Below are 25,849 nucleotides of genomic sequence, written 5' to 3'. Positions count from 1 at the left end.
TAAATTTAACCAAGGAAAACTGTAAGACATTATTGGAAGAAATTGATGATGTCATAAAGAAGTGGAAAGAGATTCCATGCATATGGATTAGAAAAATAAACATAGTTAAAATGTCCACAGTATCTAACGCAATCTACAGATTCAGTGCAATCCAAATCAGAATCCCAATGATGTTCTTCATGAAAAGAGAACAAAGAATCCCAAAATTCATAATGAGCAAGAAAAGACCCTGAATAGCTAAAGCAACCCTGAGAAAAAAGAACAAAGCTGTAGGCATCACAATCCCTGACTTCAAAGCATACTACAAAGCTATAGTAATCAAAACAGCATGGTACTGGTACAAAAACAGACACACAGATCAGTGGAGCAGAATTGAAAGCCCAGAAATAAAACCGCACATCTATGGACAGCTAATCTTTGACAGAGGAGCTAAGAACATACAATGGAGAAAGGAAAGTCTCTTCAATAAATGGTGTTGGGGAAACTGGACAGCCACATGAAAAGAATGAAAGTAGACCCTTATCTTACAGCATACACAAAAATTAACTCAAAATGGATTAAAGACTTGAAGGTAAGATGTGAAACCATAAAACTCCTAGAAGAAAACATAGGCAGTGCACTCTTTGACATCAGTCTTAGAAGGATCTTTTTGAATACCAGTCTACTTGGGCAAGGGAAACAAAAGAAAAAATAACCAAATGGGACTTCATCAGACTAAAGAGCTTCTGCAAGACAAAGGAAACCAGGAACAAAATGAAAGGGCAACCCACCAACTGAGAGAAGATATTTACAAATCATGTATGCGACAAGGGTTTAACTCCAAAATATATAAATAACGCCTACAAGTCAACAACAAAAAAACAAACAACCTGATCAAAAAATGGGCAGAGGATATAAACAGACATTTTTCCAAAGAAGATATACAGATGGCCAACAGGCACATAAAGAGATATTCAACATCACTAATCATTAGAGAAATACAAATCAAAACTACAGTGAGATATTACCTAACACCTGTAAGAATGGCTATAATTAACAAGACAAAAAATAACAAATGGAAGACAATGTGGAGAAAAGGGAACCCCCGTACAGTGCTGGTAGGAATGCAAACTGCTCTAGCCACTATGGAAAACAGTATGGAGATTTCTCAAAAAATCCAAAATATATATACCATATGACCCAGCTATCCTGCTACTGGGTATTTATCCAAAGAACTTGAAATCAACAATTCAAAGAGACTTATGCACCCCTATGTTCATTGCAGCATTATTCAAAATAGCCAAATGTGGAAGCAACCCAAGTGCCTGTCAACTGACGATAAAGAAGATGTGGTATATATACATTGTATATATATATGTATATATATACATTGTATATATATATGTGTGTGTGTTTGTGTGTATATATATATATGCAATGGAATACTACTCGACCATAAAAAAAGACAAAATCATCCCATTTGCAACAATGCGGATAGACCTTGATGGTATTATGTTAAGCAAAATAAGGCAGACAGATAAAGACGAACAGTGTATGATTTCACTCATATGTGGAAGATAAACAAACACATGGACAAAGAAAACAGATTAGTGGTTACCACAGGGGAAGGAACTTGGGGATGGACATAAAGGGCAAAGGGTCACAAATATATGGTGACTGACAAAGAAAAATGTAAAACTGAAATTTCACAATGTTATAAACTATTATGACCTCAATAAAATAAAAATAAAAAAATTTAAAAAGGGATTAGAAAGTTAAAAAAAAATCCACAGGTACCATCATACTTGATGGTGAGAAACTTGATAAGATCAGGTACAAGGCAAGGATATCCCCCTTCACCACTCCTTTTCAACATCATACTGTAAGTCCTAACTAATGCAGTAAGAAGGAAACAAAAGTATGCAGATTGGAACAGAAGAAATAAAACTGTCTTTGTTCACATGTGACATGATTATCTCTGTAGAAAATCGAAAATAATTTACAAAGAACCTTCTGGAATAATAAGAAATTATAGCAGAGTTTCAAGAACAAGGTTAATATACAAAAGTTGATTGCTTTCCTTTATACCAGCAATGAATAATTGGAATTTGAAACAAGCACACCACCATTTACATTAGCACCAAAAAATTGAAATACTTAGGTACAAATCTAACAAAATAATGTGTAAAATCTATATGAGGAAAACTACATAACTGATTAATGAAATCAAAGAAGATCTAAATAAATGGGAAGATGTTCCATGTTCATGGATAGGAAGACTCAATATTGTTAAGATGTCAATTCCTTCAACTTGTAGTTGAGTGCAATCTGAATCAAAATCCTGAAAAGTCATTTTTTTCAATATTGACAAACTAATTCTAAAGTTTATGTGAAAAGGCAAAAGACCCAGAATAGCCAACACAATATTGAAGAAGAATAGCAAAGTCAGAGGACTGACAATACCTGACTTAAGTCTTTCTATAAAGCTACAGTAATCAAGGTAGAGTGGTATGGGTGAGAGAATATACAAGTAGATCAAAGGAACAGAATAGAGAGCCCAGAAATAGGCCCACACAAATATAGACATCTTGTCTTTGATAAAGGAGCAAAGGCACTCAATCCAGTGGAGAAAGGATGGTCTTTTCAACAAATGTTGCTGGAAGAACTGGACATCTATGTGCAAGAAAAAAAAAAAATCTAGGCACAGACCTTACACACTTAACAAAACTTAACTCAAAATGGATCACGGACGTAAATCTAAAATGCAAAACCGTAAAACTCCTAGAAGATAACACAGGAAGAAACCAGATGGCCTTTGATACAGCAATGATTTTATATATAACACCAAAAATAAAATCATGAAAGAAAATACAGACAACTTGGATTTCATTAAAATTTAAAACTTCTGCTCTGTGAAAGACACTATCAAGAGAATGAGAAGACAAGTCAGCCACAGCCTAGAAGAAATTATTTGCAAAAGACATATCTGGTAAAGGGCTTTTATTGAAGGTATACAAAGAACTCTTAAAAATCAACAATCAGAAAACGAAAGTACTCAAAAAATGGACAAAAGATCTGAACAGATACCTCACCAAAGAAGATATACAAATGCCAAATAAGCTTATGAGAAGATGCTCAACATCATATGTCACTCAGGAATTGCAAATTAAGACAAGAAGATACTACTATCCACCTATTAGAATGGTCAAGATCTGAATATTGAAAACACCAAATGCTGTCAAGGATAAGGAGCAACAGGAATTCTCATTCACTGTTGGTGAAAATGCAAAATAGTATAGCCACTTTGGAAGACATTTTGGCAATTTCTTACAAAGCAAAACATAGTCTTATCAGATGATTCAGCAGTTGTGCTCCTAATGAGTTTCAACCCCGAAATGAGTTGAAAAGTTATACCTACACAAAAACCTCCACCCAAATTTGATAGCAGCTTTATTCATAATTGCCAAAAATCGGAAGCAACCAAGACATCACAGAAGAATAGATAACCTGTAATGCCTATATACAATGGAAAATTATTCAGCAAGCAATTTAAAAAAAGTAAAAGAATCTATCAAGCCACAAAAGGAAATAGAGGAACCTTAAATCCTTGCATAAGTACTAAGTGAAAGGAGGCAGTCTGCTAAGGTGATATACTTTAGGATTCCAACTATATGACACTGTGGAAAAGGTAAAACTATAGAGACAGTGAAAAGATCAGTGGTTTCTAGGAATTGGAGTGGGGGGCAAAGGGATGAATATGTAGAGTACAGGGGATTTTTAGGGCAGTACAGTTATTCAGTATGATGCTGTTATGATGGATACATGACATTATGCATTTGGAAAAACCAATAGACTTGTTCAACACGAAGAATGAACACCAATGTCAACTATGGATGTTAGTTAACAATAATGTGTAAATACTGATTCATCAGTTATAACAAATATACCAGATGAATGCAAGATATTAGTGATAGGAGAAGCTGTGAGGGAGAAGGGGGGTATATGGAAACTCTCTGTACTTTCTGCTTAATTTTTCTGTAAACCTAAACTTATTTTTAAAAAAAGTCTACTTAAAAAAATGTGCAAGACGAAAAATCATTCAGATCATGTGCTCTACTTCCAATTCATAAAATCTTGAAAACGTAATTTAGGCAGATCCTAATCTAGCTACTTGTTTCTGCCCTACCAAATGGCAACCAGGGATTAGCCCTTGCCATTGAAATTCTCATTGTTCTGGCATTTTCTTTCCATTGTCTTTGTATCATCTCATCAACTTACCTGGATCCACCACCTCATCCCTACACTCTTGTGTCTCCCTCTTTCTCTCTGTGTCTCCCTCTTCCCAAATTTATTCAATGATGACCAGAATGGTAGAGAAAATGGGAAGGAAGGAAGGAAGAACATTTAATCATGATTGCTGCTTCTCCCTTGCTTGCTTCCTTCTGTTTCCAATAAATACACACAGGCACACACACACATGCACACGCACACACACACACACACCCCAAGAGGCTTGCTTACAGGTGCCACTGTGGTAACCCCTTCAGTTCCTGTCACATTCCTTCAAATTTGTCATGTGTGACTTTTTGTGCCTGAAATTCCTGTCAGGAAAGAGGAATGATTTCCTCTTGAAAAAAGGAATCACTTCCTGTTATTATTTCCTTCCTCATTGTCTGGCTTTATTTTTTGCATATTCTTTTTGTTCTTTGACAGAAATAAGAATGCTTTAGTAGCCTTTTCAGAGTCCTCTAGCCAGATCATCAACAATAGGTGAGTTGATTTTCTGTCATCTGAGTGGGAAAACCATTTGGGAGCATTGGTGACAATACAGAATGTCCGTGATAGCCTGTCAGCTTCTATATATAACTTTTTTCTTTTTTGGATCAAGAAGGACCAGGTCAAAAGTGAGAGAACACTTACTATTTGTGTGTTCGTGAACTTTAGGGATTACTAGTGAAAATCCTTAGGGAACTATTAGAGTACCTGTGTATATCTTTCTGCTAGTGTGGGTCAAGGGAGAAAACACTATTTGGAAGCACAAAGGTAGTAGCGGTGGACAGGGAGCAGAGGAGCCCTCAGCAGAAACTAAAAGAGATAATAGACTTGAGATCTGTCCCTTACCCTCCAGAGCTCTGCCACAATGGGAGGCTGGTATCCCAAACCCAAACCAACCATCATACTGGAGGTAGGCCCTGCCTCAGGCCGACAGTTACTTAACCCTATCTGAGGAGAAGGAAAGACATCCATGAAACATGAAGAGTAAGGAGGTGGTGGAGGGACTTGAAATCAGAAAATGAGATGGGATAAGAGGGATTCCTACCTACAAACTATAGCTGAATTTGAAGTAAATGTAATCACAAAAGGCAATTACACATTGGGGTTAAGTTTAGTAGTAAAGAAATGTTTTTAAATCTTGATCCATTAAGGATTCTTTTACAGGCCTAAGAATTTTATTACCATCATATGAAGCCTCAATTCTAGGGAAAGATGAAATATTTTCCAAATAACCAAATTACATGTGAACTTACAGGGTTCAACCATTTTGTAAGTTATAGAGAAATTGTAGCTAGTTTGAATGAGAAAAGTGAGTCTATGAAGTCACACGGTGTTTGATCATGTACATTTTAATCCTTTAGTTCTGATTGGAATAAATTGACATCAGTAACCACTGAGGAAGTCTCCAGCAAAAGGTGAGATTATAGATATATCTGTAAAGATACACACACAAAGTGAAGAGAGATTTCTATTTGGAAACAAGGAGAATGATAGCAGGGTGTCAGTGGATAACAATACAGAGTGTCTTTGACACTCTTTTGGAGTCATCTCACGGTAGCATCTGTAGGTAACTCTTTACCTTTTTGGACCCATTTGGATAAAAAAGGAACAAGTTATAAAAGGGATGCTTCTTCCCCTAAGTGTGTTTTGTCACCCTTAATTAGTAGCAGCCAAAACTCTTAAGAAACTATCAGATTGCCCACATGTGAGACTCTACTAGAGTGGACCAAGAGAGCACAGAATCTCATTTGGAGCAAGGAGACAAGGTAGCAGTGGACAGAGAACAGTGGAGCCCTCAGCAGAAAAGAATGGAGCTAATAGAGCCTGGATGTGTCAATGACCCTCCAGAGTTTTGCCACGGTGTGAGGCTAGTGCCCATACTCACTGTCATATTGGAAGGAGCCCCCCGCCCCTACCTTAGCCTGCAGTTGCTTGACCCTGAGGGTCAGAAAAGATATCTATGATGGTGAAAGCAAGAAAGTGATGGAGGGGCTTAAGAATTGGGAATTAAACGTGAGAAGAGGGATGGGTACCTACAAACTGAAGTGGAATTTGAAATAAATTCTACCACAAAAGGCTGTTACACACTAGGATTAGGGTAATTGTAAAGAACTTTGCTTGTATCTTGATGCATTAATTATTTACAGGCTAAAATTTTCATTACTACCTTATATAAAGCCTCATTTCTAATAAAAACTAACATACTAGATTTAGTTATATATACATGAATTTTTTTTTACAAGTGGATCAGAGTTTATTAAGTAGGGGGTGAAGAGGGTGTGGCACAAGTAGAAGTATGCAACACCCGAAGTGAACAGAATCTGAGATTCCTGAAAAAAAATCTGTCGATTACACAATTGGCCACTTGCTCCTCCATTGACACAGGGACTGGTCAGGGCAGATGAGGGAATAAATCCTGTGGCAGGACCAGTGTTTACTCCCAGGCTGGGAATAATCTCCACGGAGCTTTCAAGACCAAGCCAGGCTTGGGCAGAGACTTCATAGCTGATGAAGCTGGATCCAGCAAGGTGGCTGTGAGCGAGAAGCCCTGGGTGGCAATCTGGTTGTATATCATGAGCTGGCAGCACTGGCTCTGATCCCTAGGGAAGCAGTAGAGGTCATGGGTGAGGGCAGCCACCGTGCCCAGGCAGCCTATGGGTACCATTGGGTTCTTGCAGGTCTTGAGAAGGAACTTTTCCTTGAAGCTTTCTGGAGTGCTGTAGACACTGAGGCTAAAGCCCTCAACGACTAGATGCTGCGACAGTTCAAAGGGTGCCTCTGAAGTCATAAGGCTGGGAGCCCCCATGTCCCAGGCAACAGCAGTATGAGAAAACAGGGATGCTGAACTCCATCTCCTCTATATGTGAATTTGTAAAGATCAACCAGTTCATAAGCTGTAAAGTAATTACTGCTATTTGAATTAAAACAAACAAGTCTAAAATTAAAATGTGGTATCTGAATAGGTAACTCTGTAGTCCTTTAACACTGCTCTGAATGAATTAACATCAAAAAGCTATGAGGGGGCCACCCATGAAATTTGAGATATAAATGAATAAATAAAAATAAATATATATCTTTTTATATATACACATGTGTATTTATTTAGTTATATCAACACAGACATACAAACACACATACACAAACATAAATACAATGAAAGAAAGAGAGATAAATTTCCAAATTCATTCTTAGGAGTATCCTTGACAGTACAGTGTCTTTGACACTGTTTCTAAATCTTACCATAGCACCTTTAGGTAACTTTTCATCTTATTGGATTTGGTTGGATAAAAAAGGAACAGGTCATAAGAGGAATGCTTCTTCCTCCTAGTAACTACCACCCAAAAGTCTTAGAAAAATTTCAGAATGCTCCAAATAGGAGCATTCTGCCTTTGAGACTCTATAGATTGAGTGAAAGGGGGACAGAATCCAATTTAAGGCAAGGTGGAGGTAGCAGTGGACAAAGAGCAGAGGAGCCCTCATCACAAAGAAAGGAGCTAATAGAGTGGGATCTGTCCCTCACCCTCCAGAGTTCTGCTGCCATGTGAGGCTGGTGTCCTAGACCCAAACCCACCACCCAATAGAGGGAGTCCCCAACTCAGGCCTGCAGTCACTTAACCCTTTCTGAGGGCCAGGAAAAACAACCATGTTAGGTGAAAGTAAAGGTGAAGGAAGAACTTGAGAGGTAGGAAATTAGGTAGGAGAAGAGGGATGCACACCTGAGAATTGAAGTTGATTTTGAAATAAATTCCACCACAAAAGGTTGTTACACCATGGGTCAAGTTCAGTAGTAAAGAACTGTACTTCAATCTTCAGTCATTAACTTTTTTGGTAGGTCTAAAATATTCATTACAAACATATATAGTATCATTTCCAGGGAAAAGGAGATATTGGATTCCAAACAACTGATTTACATGTGAATTTTCTAAGAGTCAACCGGTTGATAAAATCAAGAGTAATTGTAGCTAATTTGAACTAAAAAAGTAAGTCTAGAAGTCGTGTGGTGCCTTACTATGTGTGTTTTTAATCCTTTAGCCCTGCACCAAGTGAACTGAGCACAGTATCTTCTGACAGCTTCTACGATGCCAAGTGAGCTATGACGAATAAATCTGTATATATGTGTCCGTATATGTGTAGACACACACACACACACACACATTCAGAGAAATTGATGTTTGGGATGTTCACTCTCAGGAGCACCTGGGAATACAGAGTTCCCTTCATATATTTTTAAAGCCCTCTCATGGTAAGCTTTAACGTGTAATATTTTTTGTCTTGAAATTGAGATAGAAAAGATGCACAGGTCATAAGGGAAGTCTTTTTAATCCTAGAATTTGTCACCCTTGATTACTGTGTATGAAATTCTACTAGAGATGGCAAGGAAGGAGAGAAACTTATTTGGAGCAAGGAGGAGTTAGCAGTGGACAGGGAGCCAGAGGAGGCCTTAGCAGAGAAGATTGGAGCTAATAGACTGGGATCTGTCCCCCATCCTCCAGAGTTCTGCTGCCGTGTGAGGCTGGTGTCCCAGACCCAAACCCACCCTAGTATAGAGGGAGTCCCTGACTCTGGCCTGCAGTGACTTGACCCTATCTGAGGGCCAGGAAAGACAGCCATGATCGAGGACAGTCAGGGGTGAAGGAGGGACTTGAGGAGCAGGAAATTAGGTAGGGGAAGAGGGATGCACACCTGCAAATTGAAGTCGATTTTGAAATAAATTCCACCACAAAAGGCTGTTACACCATGGGTCAAGTTCAGTAGTAAAGAACTGTACTTAAATCTTGAGTCATTAACTTTTTTGGTAGGTCTAAAATATTCATTACAAACCTATATAGTATCATTTCCAGGGAAAAGGAGATATTGGATTCCAAACTACTGATTTACATGTGAATTTTCTAAGAGTCAACCGGTTGATAAAATCAAGAGTAATTGTAGCTAATTTGAACTAAAAAAGTAAGTCTAGAAGTCGTGTGGTGCCTTACTATGTGTGTTTTTAATCCTTTAGCCCTGCACCAAGTGAACTGACCACAGTATCTTCTGAAACCTTCTACGATGCCAAGTGAGCTATGACGAATAAATCTGTATATATGTGTCCGTATATGTGTACATACACACACACACACACATTCAGAGAAATTGATGTTTGGGATGTTCACTCTCAGGAGCAGCTGGGAATACAGAGTTCCCTTCATATATTTTTAAAGCCCTCTCATGGTAAGCTTCTACGTGTAATATTCTTTGTCTTGAAATTGAGATAGAAAAGACGCACAGGTCATAAAGGAAGTCTTTTTAATCCTAGAATTTGTCGCCCTTGATTACTGTGTATGAAATTCTACTAGAGATGGCAAGGAAGGAGAGAAACTTATTTGGAGCAAGGAGGAGTTAGCAGTGGACAGGGAGCCAGAGGAGGCCTTAGCAGAGAAGATGGGAGCTAATAGACTGGGATCTGTCCCCCATCCTCCAGAGTTCTGCTGCCGTGTGAGGCTGGTGTCCCAGACCCAAACCCACCCTAGTATAGAGGGAGTCCCTGACTCTGGCCTGCAGTGACTTGACCCTATCTGAGGGCCAGGAAAGACAGCCATGATCGAGGACAGTCAAGGGTGAAGGAGGGACTTGAGAAGCAGGAAATTAGGTAGCGGAAGAGGGATGCACACCTGCAAATTGAAGTTGATTTTGAAATAAATTCCACCACAAAAGGCTGTTACACCATGGGTCAAGTTCAGTAGTAAAGAACTGTACTTAAATCTCGAGTCATTAACTTTTTTGGTAGGTCTAAAATATTTGTTACAAACATATATAGCATTATATCTAGGGAAAAGGAGATATTGGATTCCAAATAACTGATTACATGTGAATTTTCTGAGTAAACCAGTTAATGATGTCAAGAGTAATTGTAACTAATTTGAACCAAAAAAGTAAGTCTGGAAGTCACGTGGTACCTTACTATGTGTGTTTTTAATCCTTTCACACTGTCCTGAGTAAATTGACAACAGAAACCGCTGATGAAACCTCTGATGAAATGTGAGATAGAAAGATAGATATATATAAACAGAAATATATATATATATATATATATATATATATATATATATATATATATATATAAATACAGAGAGGGAGATGTATTGAGATTTGGGGGGTTTGTTTTCAGCAGCATGCATGACATTACAGAGTGTCCTTGACACTAGTTGGATAAAAGAGAAGTAGGTCGTAAGAGGGTTGCTTCTTACCCCTTTTGTCACCCTTATTAGCAGCAAAAACCCTTAGAATGCTGTCAGATTGCCCATCTATAAGACTCTGCTAAAGTGGTCCCAGAGAGCAGGAAAACCTATTTGAAGCAAGGAGAAGTAATTCTGAAGGGGTTCAGGAGTAAAGAAATGTACGTGAACTTGATTCACTAAGTTGTTTTTCCTAGGACTCAGATCTTCATTACAAATATATAAAGTCTCATTTCTAGGGAAAAATTAACTATCAGTTTCAAGTAACTGATTAAAGTATTATTTTTTAGGACAAGTAGATTACAAGTTATTGAAAAATTGTAGCTAATTCTCATTTAAAAATAAGTCTAGAGAAACATGTAACGTCTTACTATGTGCATTTCTAATCCTTTAGCTGTGACTCAAATGAGTCGAAAACTATAACCCATGTTAGACCCATGCCTGAAAGGTGAGATGTAAATACATATATAGAAAGAGATGGGGGGATATTGACACTTGTGAAATCTGATTATTTATTGAATGGAGTCCTTATCTCAGGAAGTTATTTGAATCCTGTCCAAGGAGGAGAAAAGATATCCATGATATGTGACAAGTAGAAGGTGGTAGAGGGACCCAGGTTCCAAATAACTAATTAACTTATAGTTTTTTAGAGTTCTATCAGTTTATGAATTGTAGAGCAATTGTACCTGATTTCAACCAAAACAGTAAGTATACAAAGTTACTTGGTTCTGACAATGTACATTTTCAATCTTTCACACTGGCCTGAATAAATTGATATCAGAAGTCTGTGATGGCTTTGATATGTCTTACCTGTCAATGAAGGTTCCATCCAGCAATACCGATGTCATTTGTTTGAGTCAGTGCTATATATATCAATCTTGAGAGAGAGAGAAAAAGAGAGTGAGAAAGACAGACAGACAGAGATAGAAAGAGAGAGAGAAAGAGAAACAGCTATTTGCAAAATTCAGTCTTGGAAGTGTCTATGGAAATACAGTGTTTCCTGGAGAATAATTCTAAAATTATTTTTAAAAAATTAGGTCTTCCAGTGAGCCAAATCATGTTTCCTCTGTCTTTTAGATTCAAAGGATTCTTTTTGTTGAAATAAATTTTTCATATCACTGTTCCATGTAGCACATTTCTAATGATATATTCTTGCATTTGTTGGTGGTTAAAGAATAAAGGAACAACTCTCCAGGCTCGATAATGGTACTGAGGACACTGACTTGTCTGATTCTTGTGGGTAAGTCAGTTTGGAATTTGGAGGGAGGGAGCAGTTGGTGGATCTCTTATCTTTGCAAAGATAGGGCTTGTGTTGAGGCAAGAAAGAAAAAGGAAAATTGTGGAAAGGTATCCAAATGTTTGGGGGGGGGTACACAATAATAACTAATTGAATTTGCAGATAAGTACCACGTGTAAAAAAAGTATTTCCACATACTCACAAATAAATGTTCTTCTAGTTTGAAAATGTGAAAATAGACTTAGTAGATAATAATTTTATTATAAAGTTTCTTTCTTAACAAAGGATTGCAGAATGCTGTTTACCCTTCAACTGTATTCCTTTCCTGTTTTTCCTGGATATATACTGACTCTTGGTTTTGTTGATTTTGTCTATGAGGAAATGAGACTGATAGAAAAAGCAAATGTGTTCTGCTGAATAAAGCCCTCTTCATGATTATTGGAATTTTATTAATTTTGACTTGTTTCTGAGTAATCTTACTGAGAGTACTTCCTGCTGCACTGATCTTCAGGCATTTTTACCACAGACTCACAGCAAGGAAACAATAGATTCCTAAAATGGCATGTGTCTGAACTGCGGAAATATTCATGAGATTTTTCTTCTGCTCGTCTCTTGGACAGTTATTTAACCATTCACCAGCTTGTGTCAATGTTGGAGAGTGAGTAGTGCTGAAGAGGATATTAACTGATAACTTTTGCAATTTTTTTGTTGTCTGGACAAAGACAATATGGAAAATAAAAGAGTGACCAGTGAATACAAATAGTTCTTCAAATTACCCATTAATTTCCATTTTCTGTGACTTTTTTCACCATGGGCCATCAATGAAGAGTTCACTCTGTCACTTCATTAAATTTTATGTCTGCATATTAGCTATATATCTTCTGCAGTGAGGCCGAGGGCTGGGGCAAAATTTGAATAGATTGAGCAAGGCAAGCATTTCCTTTTTCTTACCCCCTCCAAACAAAATAAAGTGGTTTTGTTTTGTTTTCTTAGTTACAAATGCTTATTGTATAGATACAAGTGACATTTGCGATAGTATCTGGGAGAAACACTGGTGTTTCAGACTAGGAGGATGGTTTTTGATTTGGAGTTTGACCTGGAAACAATGCTTGACTTTGACATCTAATATTCACTGGACACTCGGCAAGTCACTAAACCTCTTTAAACTTTAGATCATTCACCTGTAAACTGTAAAAATAATGCTATGTACAGTATCTATCTACTGGGTGTTGTAGAATAAAAAGCTAATAATAAAGGTAAATTAGTATGTGTGAAAGTGCTTTTAAAGCTCTAAAGCACCACAAATAAGCTTTATGCTAAAAACCAAAAGTAACACAACAGTTCATTATTAGTAAAATCAGAAAATACAGACAAACAATAAATTCACCCATAAATAGCCATTCTTAATTTTTGATCCATGCCCTTCCAGGTTCTTTAGAGATATACATTTTTTGTTTATGGGTATGGTATCATATGTACCTTCTTTTTAAAAATAACCTTATTGCTCAGTGACGTATCACATATTTCTGTGTTAATAAATATACATATGCATTTACAACACTATATTTTCTTTAATTTCAGATTTTCTATTGTTGCCTGAAGTCCTACCAATAGCTAAATTTATTTATTTTTAAATTTACAACATTATTTTTAACAGCTATACAATACCTCATAGTGTAGATGTGTCATAGTTTATTTAAGTAATCAGATATCAATGGACATTTAAATTGTTTACTTTTTACTCATACAAAGAGTGATGAATATCTTTGAGACCAAACCTCTATATATTATTATTTCCTTATGATAAGTTCTCAGAAATGGAAATTGTGTCAAAAGGAATGCTTGTGAGGCTCTTGATATTGATATGCCCTCCCAAATCACAATATAAAAGTGTACGTTTCCTCCATTCCCATGAGTTTCATAGAACTTGTATTTCATTGTTTGCAAATTACCTTAGCCCATTTAAAATTGGGATATTAGGGGCTGGCCCCACGGCCAAGTGGTTAAGTTCATGCACTCCGCTGCAGGCAGCCCAGTGTTTCATTGGTTCGAATCCTGGGTGCGGACATGACACTGCTCATCGAACCACACTGAGGCAGCGTCCCACATACCACAATTAGAAGGACTCACAATGAAGAATATACAACTATGTACCAGGGAGCTTTGGGGAGAGAAAAAAGAAAAAAATAGAATCTTTAAAAAAATAAACAAATAAATAAATAAATAAAATTGGGATGTTATCGGGGGGTGACGTCAGCAACATGGTGGCATGAGCTCACCCGGGACTCTCCCCTCCAAATTACAACCAAAAAGAGCAACTGCTTTCCAACCAAAAAAATAATTGCTAATAACAGAAATTGTCAGAGACCCACAGCAGCCAAATGCTGGAGGGTGGAGAGGCTGGAGCCACCCTCGGAGGAGCTGGAACTGGGTAGGAAAGAACTTTGCTCCCTCCCCTAGAGACTGGGATTTGCTGCTGTGGGTGAGGGAAGGAGTGGGGGAGGGGCCGCGCGTGTGGGGATCATCCAGGACTCCCACCGCCGGTGCAGTGGAAACCCTCTAACGGGGGAAAGCTTTTGCATGGGGGAACCCCAGCAAGCCAGGGCCCTCGGAGACCAGAGAGCAAGAGCTGACCCCAATCCAGGTCAGCACGCAAGAGAAAGTGCCCCTCCTCCCCCAACCCACACTGCACGCGGCCATCGCAGCTGAAGGTAGAGGGCTCAGAATGCAAGGCTCTCGACCCCCATCTAGTGGCAACAGGCTGTAACTGCAACCAAATAATAGCATCATGTGCAAAAACTGCTCCTCTACCATCCAGCAATTTATAAAAGCTCCAGTCCAACAGGAAAACAATAAAAATACAGAAGTAGGTCCTGAGGACTTGGAAATAGGTAAACTAAGTGAAGATGAGTTCAAAATAGCTATCATCAAAATATTCAATGAGGTAAAGGGAAATATAGAGAAACAAGTCACTGAGTTCTGGAGTTACTTCCCAAAAGAGATTGAAATTATAAAGAAGAATCAATTAGAAATACTAGAGGTGAAAAATACAATGGATCAGATAAAACAGGATACGGATTCTCTGAATGCCCGTGTAGACACCATAGAGGAGAAAATTAGCATAATCTAAGATAGACAGGCTGAATGGCTCCAGACAGAGGAAGAAAGGGAACTAAGAATTTAAAAAACTGAAGAAAATCTCAGAGAAATAGCTGACTCAATGAGAAAATGCAACTTAAGAATCATCGGAATTCCTGAGGGTGTGGAAAAGGAAAATGGAGCAGAAAGTATCCTCAACGAAATAATAGAAGAGAACTTCCCAAATCTAGGGATTGAGAGATAAATGTGTGTGAAGGAAGCTTTCAGATCTCCTAGATTTGTCAATGTAAAAAGACCTACTGCAAGGCATATAGTAGTAAAAATGGCAAAAATGAATGACAAAGAAAGAATACTCAGGGCAGCAAGGCAGAAGAAAATAACCTACAAAGGAACCCCTAGCAGACTTTCAGCGGATTTCTCTACAGAAACCTTACAAGCTAGGAGAGATTGGAGTGGCATATTCAAAACTTTAGAGGATAAAAATCTTCAGGCAAGAATACTCTATCCAGCAAAAATATCCTTCAGATATGAGGGAGAAATTAAATCTTTTCCAGACAAACAAAAGCTAAGGGACTTCACAGTCACAAGACCTCCACTACAAGAAATCCTCAAGAAGGCTCTCATACCTGAGAAAAGATAAAAAGGGAGAAAGGGGTCACAAAACACAGAGTAGGGAGACAGATAGAATCTGAATAGGATAGCAAATATTCAACTATATCATTAGGATAAAGGGAAGGAAATCACCAAAGCAAAGACAATCTTATCACTCTAACCACAAACTCACAACACGAGCTGGAATAAGAGATGAAAATAATAATTTAGGAGGAGAGGAGGAAAGGGTCTGAAACAGTCTAGGCTAAGGAAGTAAGAGACCACCAGAAAATGGACTATGTTATACACGAGATTCTGAATACAAAGTTCAGGGTAGCCACTAAACTAAAAAACAGAACAGAGACACAAAACATAAATAAGAAAAAATCTAAGAAACCCAGCATAAGAAATTGCAGTAGTCAATAGGTAGGCTAAAACATACAGGACGAGAAACAAAGGAAGCACAGGAAAACTGGAAAACGAGCAACAGAATGACAGCATTAAGCCCTCATGCATCAATACTCACCTTCAATGTAAATGGATTGAACTCTCTAATCAAAAGACACTGAGTGGCAAAATGGATTAAAGAACAAGATCCAACAATTTGTTGCCTCCAGGAAACACACCTCAGCTCCAAGGACAAACACAGGCTCAGAGTGAAGGGGTGGAAGACAATACTCCAAGCTAATAGCAAACAAAAGAAAGCAGGTGTCGCAATACTTACATCAGACAAAACAGACTTCAAGATAAGGCAGGTAAGAGAGACACAGAGGGCCAAAATATATAATGATCAAAGGGACACTTCATCAAGAAGAAATAATGCTTATAAATATCTATGCACCCAACACAGGAACACCAAAGTTCATAAAGCAACTATTAACAAACCTAAAAGACGATATCAAAAATAACACAATAATAGTAGGGGACCTCAACACCCCACTCACATCAATGGACAGATCATCCAGACAGAAAATCAATAAAGAAACAGTGGAGCTAAACAAAAAGCTAAAACAGTTGGACTTAATAGACATATATAGAACACTCCATCCAAAAACAGCAGAATACATATTCTTCTCATGCGTGCATGGAACATTCTCAAGGATAGACCATATGTTGGGAAACAAGGCAAGCCTCTACAAATTTAAAAAAATTGAAATAATAACAAGCACCTACTCCGATCATAATGCTATAAAGCTAGAAATTAATTACGAGAAAAAAGCTGAGAAAAGCACAAGGATGTGGAGACTAAACAATAGGCTATCGAACAAGCAATGGATCATGGAAGAAATTAAAGAAGAAATCAGAAAATACCCGGAGACAAGTGACAATGATAACATGCTATACCAACTCAGATGGCATGCAGCAAAAGCTGTGTTAAGAGGAAAATTCATTGCAATTCAGGCACATCTTAACAAACAAGAAAAATCCCAAGTCAGCAGTCTTAAACTACACCTAACTGAACTAGAGAAAGAAGAACAAACAAAGCACAAAGTCAGCAGACGGAGAGAAATAATAAAAATCAGAGCAGAAATAAATGCTATTGAAACAAAAAAGGCAGTAGAAAGGATCAATGAAACAAAGAGCTGGTTCTTTGAGAAGATAAATAAAATTGACAAACCCCTAGCCAGACTTACAAAGAAAAAAAGAGAGAAAGCTCAAATAAACAAAATCAGAAATGAAAGAGGAGAAATAACAACAGACTCTACAGAAATACAACGGATTATAAGAGAATACTACAAAAAACTATATGCCAGCAAAATGGATAACCTAGAGGAAATGGATAAATTCTTGGACTCCTACAATCTCCCAAAGCTCACTCAAGAAGAAACAGACAATTTGAACAGACCAATCACAAGGAAAGAGATTGAAACAGCAATCAAAAGCATCCCAAAAAATAAAACCCCAGGACCAGATGGCTTTCCTGTGGAATTCTACCAAACTTTCAGAGAGGATTTAATACCTATCCTTTTCAAGCTATTCCAAAAAATTGAGGAGGATGGAACACTTCCTAACACATTCTGTGAGGCCAACATCACGCTGATACCAAAGCCTGACAAGGACACCACGAGAAAGGAGAACTACAAGCCAATATCACTGATGAACATAGATGCAAAAATTCTCAACAAAATTTTGGCAGCCCAAATACAGCAATACATCAAAAGGATCATACATCAGGATCAAGTGGGATTCATACCAGGGACACAGGGATGGTTCAACATCCGCAAAGCAATCAACGTGATACACCACATCAACAAACTGAGGAATAAAAACCACACAATCATCTCAATATATACAGAGAAAGCATTTGACAAGATCCAACAGCCATTTATGATAAAAACTCTGAACAAAATGGTGATAGAAGGGAAATACCTCAACATAATAAAGGCCATATGTGACAAACCCACAGTCAACATCATGCTCAATGGGCAAAACCTGAGAACCATCCCCTGAAAACAGGAACGAGACAAGGACGCCCTCTATCACCACTCTTATTTAACATAGTACTGGAGGTTTTGGCCAGAGCAATTAGGCAAGAAAAAGGAATCCAAATAGGGAGGGAAGAAGTGAAACTCTCGCTGTTTGCAGATGACATGATCTTATATATAGAAAACCCCAAAGAATCCATTGGAAAACTTTTAGAAGTAATCAACAACTACAGCAATGTTGCAGGGTATAAAATCAATTTACATAAATCAGTAGCATTTCTATACTCTAATAACGAACTAACAGAAAAAGAACCCAAGAACACAATACCATTCACAATTGCAACAAAAAGAATAAAATACCTCGGGATGAATTTAACTAAGGAAATGAAAGACATATACAATGAAAATTACAAGGCTTCTCTGAAAGAAATGGATGACAACGTAAAGAGATGGAAAGACATTCCAGGCACATGGATTGAAAGAAGAAACGTAGTTAAAATGTCCATTCTACCCAAAGCAATCTACAGATTCAACACCATCCCAATGAGATTCCCAATGACATTCTTTACAGAAATAGAACAAAGAATCCTAAAATTCATATGGGGCAACAAAAGCCCTCGAATTGCTAAAGCAATCCTGAGAAAAAAGAACGCAGCTGGAGGCATCACAAGCCCTGACTTCAAAACATACTACAAAGCTACAGTAATCAAAACAGCATGGTACTGGTACAAAAACAGGTGCACAGATCAATGGAACAGAATTGAAAGCCCAGAAATTAAACCACACATCTATGGACAGCTAATCTTCGACAAAGGAGCTGAGAGCATACAATGGAGAAAAGAAAGTCTTTTCAACAAATGGTGCTGAGAAAACTGGAAAGCCACATGTAAAAGAATGAAAATTGACCATTCTTTTTCACCATTCACCAAAATAAACTCAAAATGGATCGAAGACCTAAAGCTGAGACCTGAAACCATAAGGCTTCTAGAAGAAAACGTAGGCAGTACGCTCTTTGACATCAGTCTTAAAAGGATCTTTTCGGACTCCATGTCTTCTCAGACAGTGGAAACCATAGAAAGAATAAACAAATGGGACTTCATCAGACTAAAGAGCTTCTTCAAGGCAAGGGAAAACAGGATTGAAACAAAAAAACAACCCACTAGCTGGGAAAAAAAATTTGCAAGTAAAACATCCGGCAAAGGCTTAATATCCATAATACATAAAGAACTCACACAACCCAACAACAAAAATTGAACAACCCAATTAAAAAATGGGTAGGAGACATGAACAGACATTTCTCCAAAGAAGATATACGGATGGCCAATAGGCACATGAAAAGATATTCATCATCACTGATCATCAGGGAAATGCAAATCAAAACTGCACTAAGATATCACCTTAAACCCATTAGAATGACAAAAATATCTAAAACTAATAGTAACAAATGTTGGAGTGGTTGTGGAGAAAAAGGAACCCTCATATGCTGCTGGTGGGAATGCAAACTGGTGCAGCCACTATGGAAAACAGTATGGAGATTCCTCAAAAATTTAAAAGTAGAACTAACATATGATCCAGCTATTCCACTATTGGGTATCTATCCAAAGAGCTTGAAATAAGCAATTCCAAAAGTCCCATGCACCCCAATGTTCATTGCAGCATTATTTACAATAGCCAAGACGTGGAAGCAACCTAAGTGCCCATCAACAGATGATTGGATAAAAAAAGACGTGGTATATATATACAATGGAATACTACTCAGCCATGAAAAAGAACAAAATTGTCCCATTTGCAACAACATGGATGGACCTTGAGGGAATTATGTTAAGTGAAATAAGCCAGATAGAGGAGGACAATCTCTGTATGACTCCACTCATATGAGGAATTTAAATACGTCGACAAAGAGAACAGATTAGTGGCTACCAGGGGAAAGGGGGGGTGGGGGTGGGCAAAAAGGGTGAAGGGTTGCACCTACAACACGAGTGACAGACAATAATGTACAACCGAAATTTCACAAGATTGTAACCTATCATTACCTCAATAAAAAATTTAAAATATAAAATAAAGTAAAATTGGGATGTTATCTCTGTCATTGGATTGAAAAGTTAAATATATCAATCTTTTTTATGTCATATATAGGGCAAGTAATTTTTCCCAGGTTGTCTAGCTTTTCACTGTGTATAAATTTATAGTCTTTTTTTTTCTAACATCTGTTGCCAATCTTCCTCTTTTTTTTTTTCTTTACATGAGCCACCAACATAGAATGGCCACTGAAAGATGAGTGGCATGGGTCCGCACCTGAGAACCAAATCCAGGCCGCAGAAGCAGAGTGCACTGAACTTAACCACTAGGCTGCCAGGGCTGGCCCATAGAAGTTTATAATCTTCATGCAGTTGAATATATCTCTACTTTCCTTTGTGATTTATGCCTTTAGTGTCATATGTAGAAAGTCTTTCTCTACCCAAGATTTTAATATAGTCACCAAAATTTCTTCTATATTTTGAATTTATTTTCTACATTTGAATAAAACATCTGTCCAGAATTTATTTTGTATTAAGGTATAAAATGTAGGAATATACTTTTCTCCCAAGTGACTACCTAGTTTCCCCAACATCAAAATTGCATCCCCCTCCATTGCTCTTGCCCTGTTTTAATGATCTCTATTGCACTTATCACTTTATAACTTATTATGTTATTTACTTATTTATTATACTTATGGTCTGTCCTCATAACAAGAGTGCAAGCATCATGAAGGAAGAAAATTTTGTCCATTTTGTTAACTGCTGTATCTCCAGTGACTAAAACAGCACCATAGTACATAGTAGGCACTCAATGACTTTGGTTGAATGAATGAACCTATTATTGAAAAAATTTCTATTTTCTTCAGTGATTTTTAAATGTCTCTCTATTTTATTATGAATCTTTGCATACCGGCTCTGTTTCCAGAATTTATTTTATTCCATCATTTTACTAGCCTTTTGATTACAGCACACTTTTCACACCTTAAGGTATAATTTACAGCATAGTAAATATTCTTTAAAAACTTAAGCTACAATTTATATTTAATGAATTTTATGCATTGTGTGGCAATTCTATGAGTTTTGACTAATACATAGATTCGTGTAACCACTGTCATAATCACGACACAGAAAAATTCTATCATCCTTTTAAAATTTCTCAAGTCCTTTTGTGTTCAACCTTTCCCCCAAATCTAGCCCCTGGCAATGACTGATCTATTTTCTGTCCCTATAGTTTTACCTTTTCCAGAATGTCATGTAGTTGAGTTGAATAGTATGTAGCCAATTGAAATTGGCTTCTTTCATATAGCTTAATGCATTGGAGATTCATCCATATAAATACGTGTATCAGTAGTCTGTTTCTTTTTATTGCTGAGTAGTATGCCATTATATGAATATTCCATATTTTCCTATCCATTCACCCATTGATGGACGTTTAGATTATTTCCAGTTTTGGCCTGTTATGAATAATGTGGCTATGAACATTTGCATATACGTCTTTGTGTGGGCGTAAGGATTGCTGAATCTTATGGTAAAGTGTAGTTTAATTGTATAAAAAATAGTTTCCAAAATGGCTGTACTGTTTCACATGTATGAGGGTTCTGGTTGCTCTGCATCCTTGCCTGTACTTCGTATTGTCCGTCTGTTTTGTTTCACTTTGTTTTTTAAGACATTGTAATAGGTGAGTAGAGGTATCTCGCTGAGACTTGAAATTGTATTTTCATAATGACCAATGATGTTGAGCATCTTTTCGTATGCTTACTTGCTATCCATTAATTTCCTTTGGTGAAGTGTCTATCCAAGTTTTTGATCTGTTTTTAAATTCTTTTTCCTTATTGTTGAGTTTTGAGAGTTCTTTATATGTTCTGGATACAAATTCATCAGATAAATATTTTGCAAATATTTTCTCCCAATCTGTAGCTTGTCCCTGTTTTGGTTTATTTTTTTTACACAGCAGAAATTTTTAATTTTGATAAAATTCAATTTTTTTCTTTCATGATTATGATTTTTGGTGTACTGTCTAAGACATGTTTTTCTAACCCAAGGTCACAAATATTTTCTCCTATGTTTTCTTCTAGAAATTTCATAGTTTTAGGTTTTACATTTAGGTACATGGATCCATTTTGGGTTCGTTTTGGTGTACGTTGTGTGATATAGGTTGAAGACTGTTCTTTTGTATATGTATGTCCAATAATTCTACTACAATTTCTTGTGAGACTATTTTTTCTCTGTTGAATTGCCGTTGCATCTTTGTTGAAAATCAGTTGACCACGTACAAGAGTCTATTTCTGGACTCTATTTTGTTCCACTGTTCTATGTGTCGATTCTTTCTTCTATACCACACTGTCTTGATTATTTAACTTTATAGTAAGTCTTTAAATCAGGGAGTGGTATCACTTTGCCTTTCCATGTGAATTTTAGAATCAGGTTATCAATATCTACAAAAAATTGTGCTGTGATTTTTTAATAGAAATTGTATTGAATCTATAGCTTGGTTTGAGGAGAAGTGACATCTTAACAATGTTGAGTCTTCTAACCTATGAACATGGTACATCTCTTACCTTAAAATCTTTTTTTCTTTAATCATGTTTTGTAATTTTCAGTGTACAGATCCTGCACATATTTCGTTAATTTACACCAAAGTGTTTTGTGGGTTTTGGTGTTAATATAAATGGTGTAGTTGCTTAAATTTCCATTTTTCAATAGTTCATTGCTAGTATATAGAAATATAATTGTTTTGTTTATTGACCTTTTATCTGATAACTTTATTAAACTCACTTATTAGTTCTATTAGCTTCTTTGTAGATTCCTTGGGATTTTCTGGGTAGACAAGCATATCTTCTACAAATAGAGTTTTATTTCTCCCTTTCAAATCTATACGCCTTTTATTTCCTTTTCTTGCCTTATTGCATTGACTAGAACCTCCAATACAATTTTGAATAGAAGAATAGTGAACTGACATCCTGGATTGCTAATCATTGGGAGAAAATATTCAGTCTTTCACCATTAGGAATGATATTAGCCATGGGATTTTTGTAAATGTCCATTGTCAGGCTAAGGAAGTTCCCTTCTATTCCTAGTTTGCTGAAAGTTTTTATTATGAATGGACCTTAAATTTTTTGGAAAAAAAATTTACATCTATTGAGATGACTGTATGTTTTATTTTCCTTTGTTTATTGACATGGTGAATTACATTAATTTTAGAGTATTGAACCATCCTTGAATTCCTGGAACAAACACCACTTGGTCATGATGCATTTTCTTTTTTATGTTGCTGGATTCGATTTCCTAACGTTTTGTTAAGGATTTTTGCATCTGTATTCATGAGGGATGTTGGTTGGTAATTTTCTTGTCATGTAACATCTTTACTGATTTGGCTGGTCTAACAAAGATAGAATAATCAGGGTAATGCTGGTCTCTTAATATGAGTTTGGAAATAGTCCTCTTTTCCTCTTTTCTGGAAGAGTTTGTTTAGAATTGGTATTATTTCTTCACTTAAAAATTGGGCTTGGAGTTTTTGTTGTTGGAAAGTTTTAAACTACAAGTTCAATTTCCTTAAAAGGTATATTATCTTTTAGACTATTCAGCTTATCTATTTTTTCTTGAGCAAATGTTAGTAGTTCATGTCTTTCAGGCAATATCTCCATTTAATCTAAGTTGTCATGTATGGCACCTTTTTAATTTCTGTAATGATAAAATGCGATTAAATATCTTGTATGTCAGTATTCTCCCACTGCAATGGTTTTATTACATTGTGGTCAGAAAATATAGCCTGCATAATTTTTATATTTTAAAGTACATTGAAGTTTTTTATGTCTTATTACAGGATGAGTTTCTTCAAATATTTCATACGAATTCTTTAAGTATGTGTTTGCTGCACAAGAAGTTTCTATATTTCAATATATATATATATTTAAGAATAGATAGTATTTGGCCAGAGACACTCAGATCTTATCTTTGCCACCAATACTCCCAAGGGAAGTACATACCCTGTGGACCAAGCCAGGCAAAAGACACTCCTAGTTACTTTGGAGCTTCCTCTCCAAACCCCGGTAGAGAATTCTAATGAGCTAACTTAGGTTGGAATCAGATCTGAAGCCGGACTCAGCTCTCTTCAACCAGAGTTTACACTATAAACTGGGAATGTAGCCTTGTGTGTTGTGGATAGTTTGGGGGAAAAGTCCAGAGCCCTAGTGTGAGAGCAGGAAGACCAAAGAATCACCCTGGTGCCCTTAGTGCTTTGAGTATGGCCACATGCCTTCTCCAGCATCTGTACAGAGAAGTAAGTGTCCAATGGGAAAGACAGGACCTGACCCCAATACACATCTCACCTCTTTTCAACATGGCCTTGTTAATGTCCTATAGAATCTACCTTCTATCAATATAAGATGTCTTGGTCATAGTTAATATGTTTACTTTGAATTCAACTTTGATATTAATATTACAACTTTTAATATTTTGAGATTTAACGTTTGCATCTCATATCTTTGTCCATCTCTTTATTTTCAAACTATCATTTTAATTTAGTTTTTGTCTCTTGTATATAGCGTATTGTGCATTTAGTTTTTAAACTTATCTGAGAGTATTTGCCAGTATTTAATATGACAGTAACGTGCTTGTATTTGTTATCATTTCTGGTATTTTAGGTTTTATTTGCTATCATCTTCCTTTGTTTTCTGTGTTAAACATTCTCTTCACATTTTATCTTTAAATTTTTCTGTATTTTGCTATTAATTCATTGTTTTCATTCTTGTCAATTTTTAATGATATGAAAGTTATAAACTTATTTTTAGAGAACATAATTGTGCCCTTGTTTCTCCATCAGTATCCAGGTTAACACTAGACTTGTACCTGGGAAAGAGAAGAAATGAGACTTGCTTTTACTTCTATCTTCTTACAAACCTTAAATCCTAAGTTGTGTGAGAAAACCTGCAAATTTAAGTCCATGGTATTATCAAGAATCTTAGATTATCTTTGTTTTTAGAATCATTTGTTCCATGTGCTCCATTAACAATGATTATTTAGACAGTTCTGAATTGTTATGATTTAATTTCTTAACCTTGTCTCTATAAGGTATCTTTCTTACTCCTGCATTCTTCCTTTTGATTCATTGCTCAGCTGGCTTGAGCACTTCGAGTAATTGTTTTTAGGAAAGGTATGTGGCTGCTATGCTTTGAGTTGCTTCATGTTGGAGAGTATCTGTCTGTTGCTCCTAAATATGAACAGTACTTTTCCTGGATATAGAGTCAATGAGTCACAGTCCTTTCCCTGCAAACTCTAAACATATTGTTTGAAGTTCCATTTACATAGCACACTGTTTTTAAAAAATCTCAATTGCATATTTACTTGGGGTAGTTTTGTGAGGCACTGAAAGTGATAGGAGGCCCTAAAGCCATCCTAAGTCATACCTTTGTGCCCCCATGATTCTGTCAGTCATGGTTCTGTATGTTCACTTTGTCAGGCAAGTTCAGATTTATTATAACATTTCATTGCTATCTGGAGATCCAGTAGTCTGTGTGGTTGAGAAAGGGCTTGTATTAAGAGAATGGTAACCTCAGGGGGAAATTCACCTCTTTTGGCCAATCAGTTCCCATCCATGTCAGCCTCAACTCACTAAGCCTGGGCAGAGGTTGTGGGTGCAGGTAAAGGAGGGAGAGATTAGAGGGAGTGGGGAGCTCTTGCATCCCAGGTTAGCCTAAGAGTATTCATCCGTGGCCAATTTTGGTGGTGCCCTAGTTCTGTTCTTCATCCATCATCTCCATTCTTCAGTCTTGGGCACAGGCTATGAGCACTGCCTTGGGCTTGATCCCACTTGGAGTGGAATTTGTGTCCTGTGTTGGAAGCTTCAGCAGGGCATGAAACTGCACCCCAGTGGCTACCTTGTCTTTAGCCATAGGATAAAATGAGGCGTAACTGTGGAGTTCATCAAAGAGGCTCCTCTTCCTCCTCCTATTAATGGAAGGAGCCCAGTCTGTATGTTATTTCTCCTTTGAAATGCATCTTATTAAAATTCCT

General features: G+C 36.9%; 1 protein-coding gene across 3 annotated transcripts in view; it reads left to right on the top strand.

Moving 5' to 3' along the window:
• Positions 1–25,849, top strand: part of LOC138918366 (phosphatidylinositol 3,4,5-trisphosphate 3-phosphatase TPTE2-like) — a 257,717-nt gene that overhangs the window by 196,254 nt on the left and 35,614 nt on the right. For 2 of the 3 annotated variants that reach the window (XM_070239618.1, XM_070239617.1), the window contains 6 exons: positions 4,693–4,749; positions 5,616–5,669; positions 8,287–8,340; positions 9,254–9,307; positions 10,861–10,914; positions 11,641–11,706. In XM_070239618.1, coding sequence (XP_070095719.1) covers positions 4,693–4,749; positions 5,616–5,669; positions 8,287–8,340; positions 9,254–9,307; positions 10,861–10,914; positions 11,641–11,706 — 339 coding nt within the window. The remainder of the gene's footprint in view (positions 1–4,692; positions 4,750–5,615; positions 5,670–8,286; positions 8,341–9,253; positions 9,308–10,860; positions 10,915–11,640; positions 11,707–25,849) is intronic. The other variant, XM_070239619.1, reaches the window with a different exon arrangement.

Source organism: Equus caballus, chromosome 17, assembly GCF_041296265.1.
Source record: "Equus caballus isolate H_3958 breed thoroughbred chromosome 17, TB-T2T, whole genome shotgun sequence".
NCBI lineage: Eukaryota > Metazoa > Chordata > Mammalia > Perissodactyla > Equidae > Equus > Equus caballus.
Note: the sequence above shows the minus strand (reverse complement) of the source record. Positions and strands in the feature narration are given on the sequence as shown.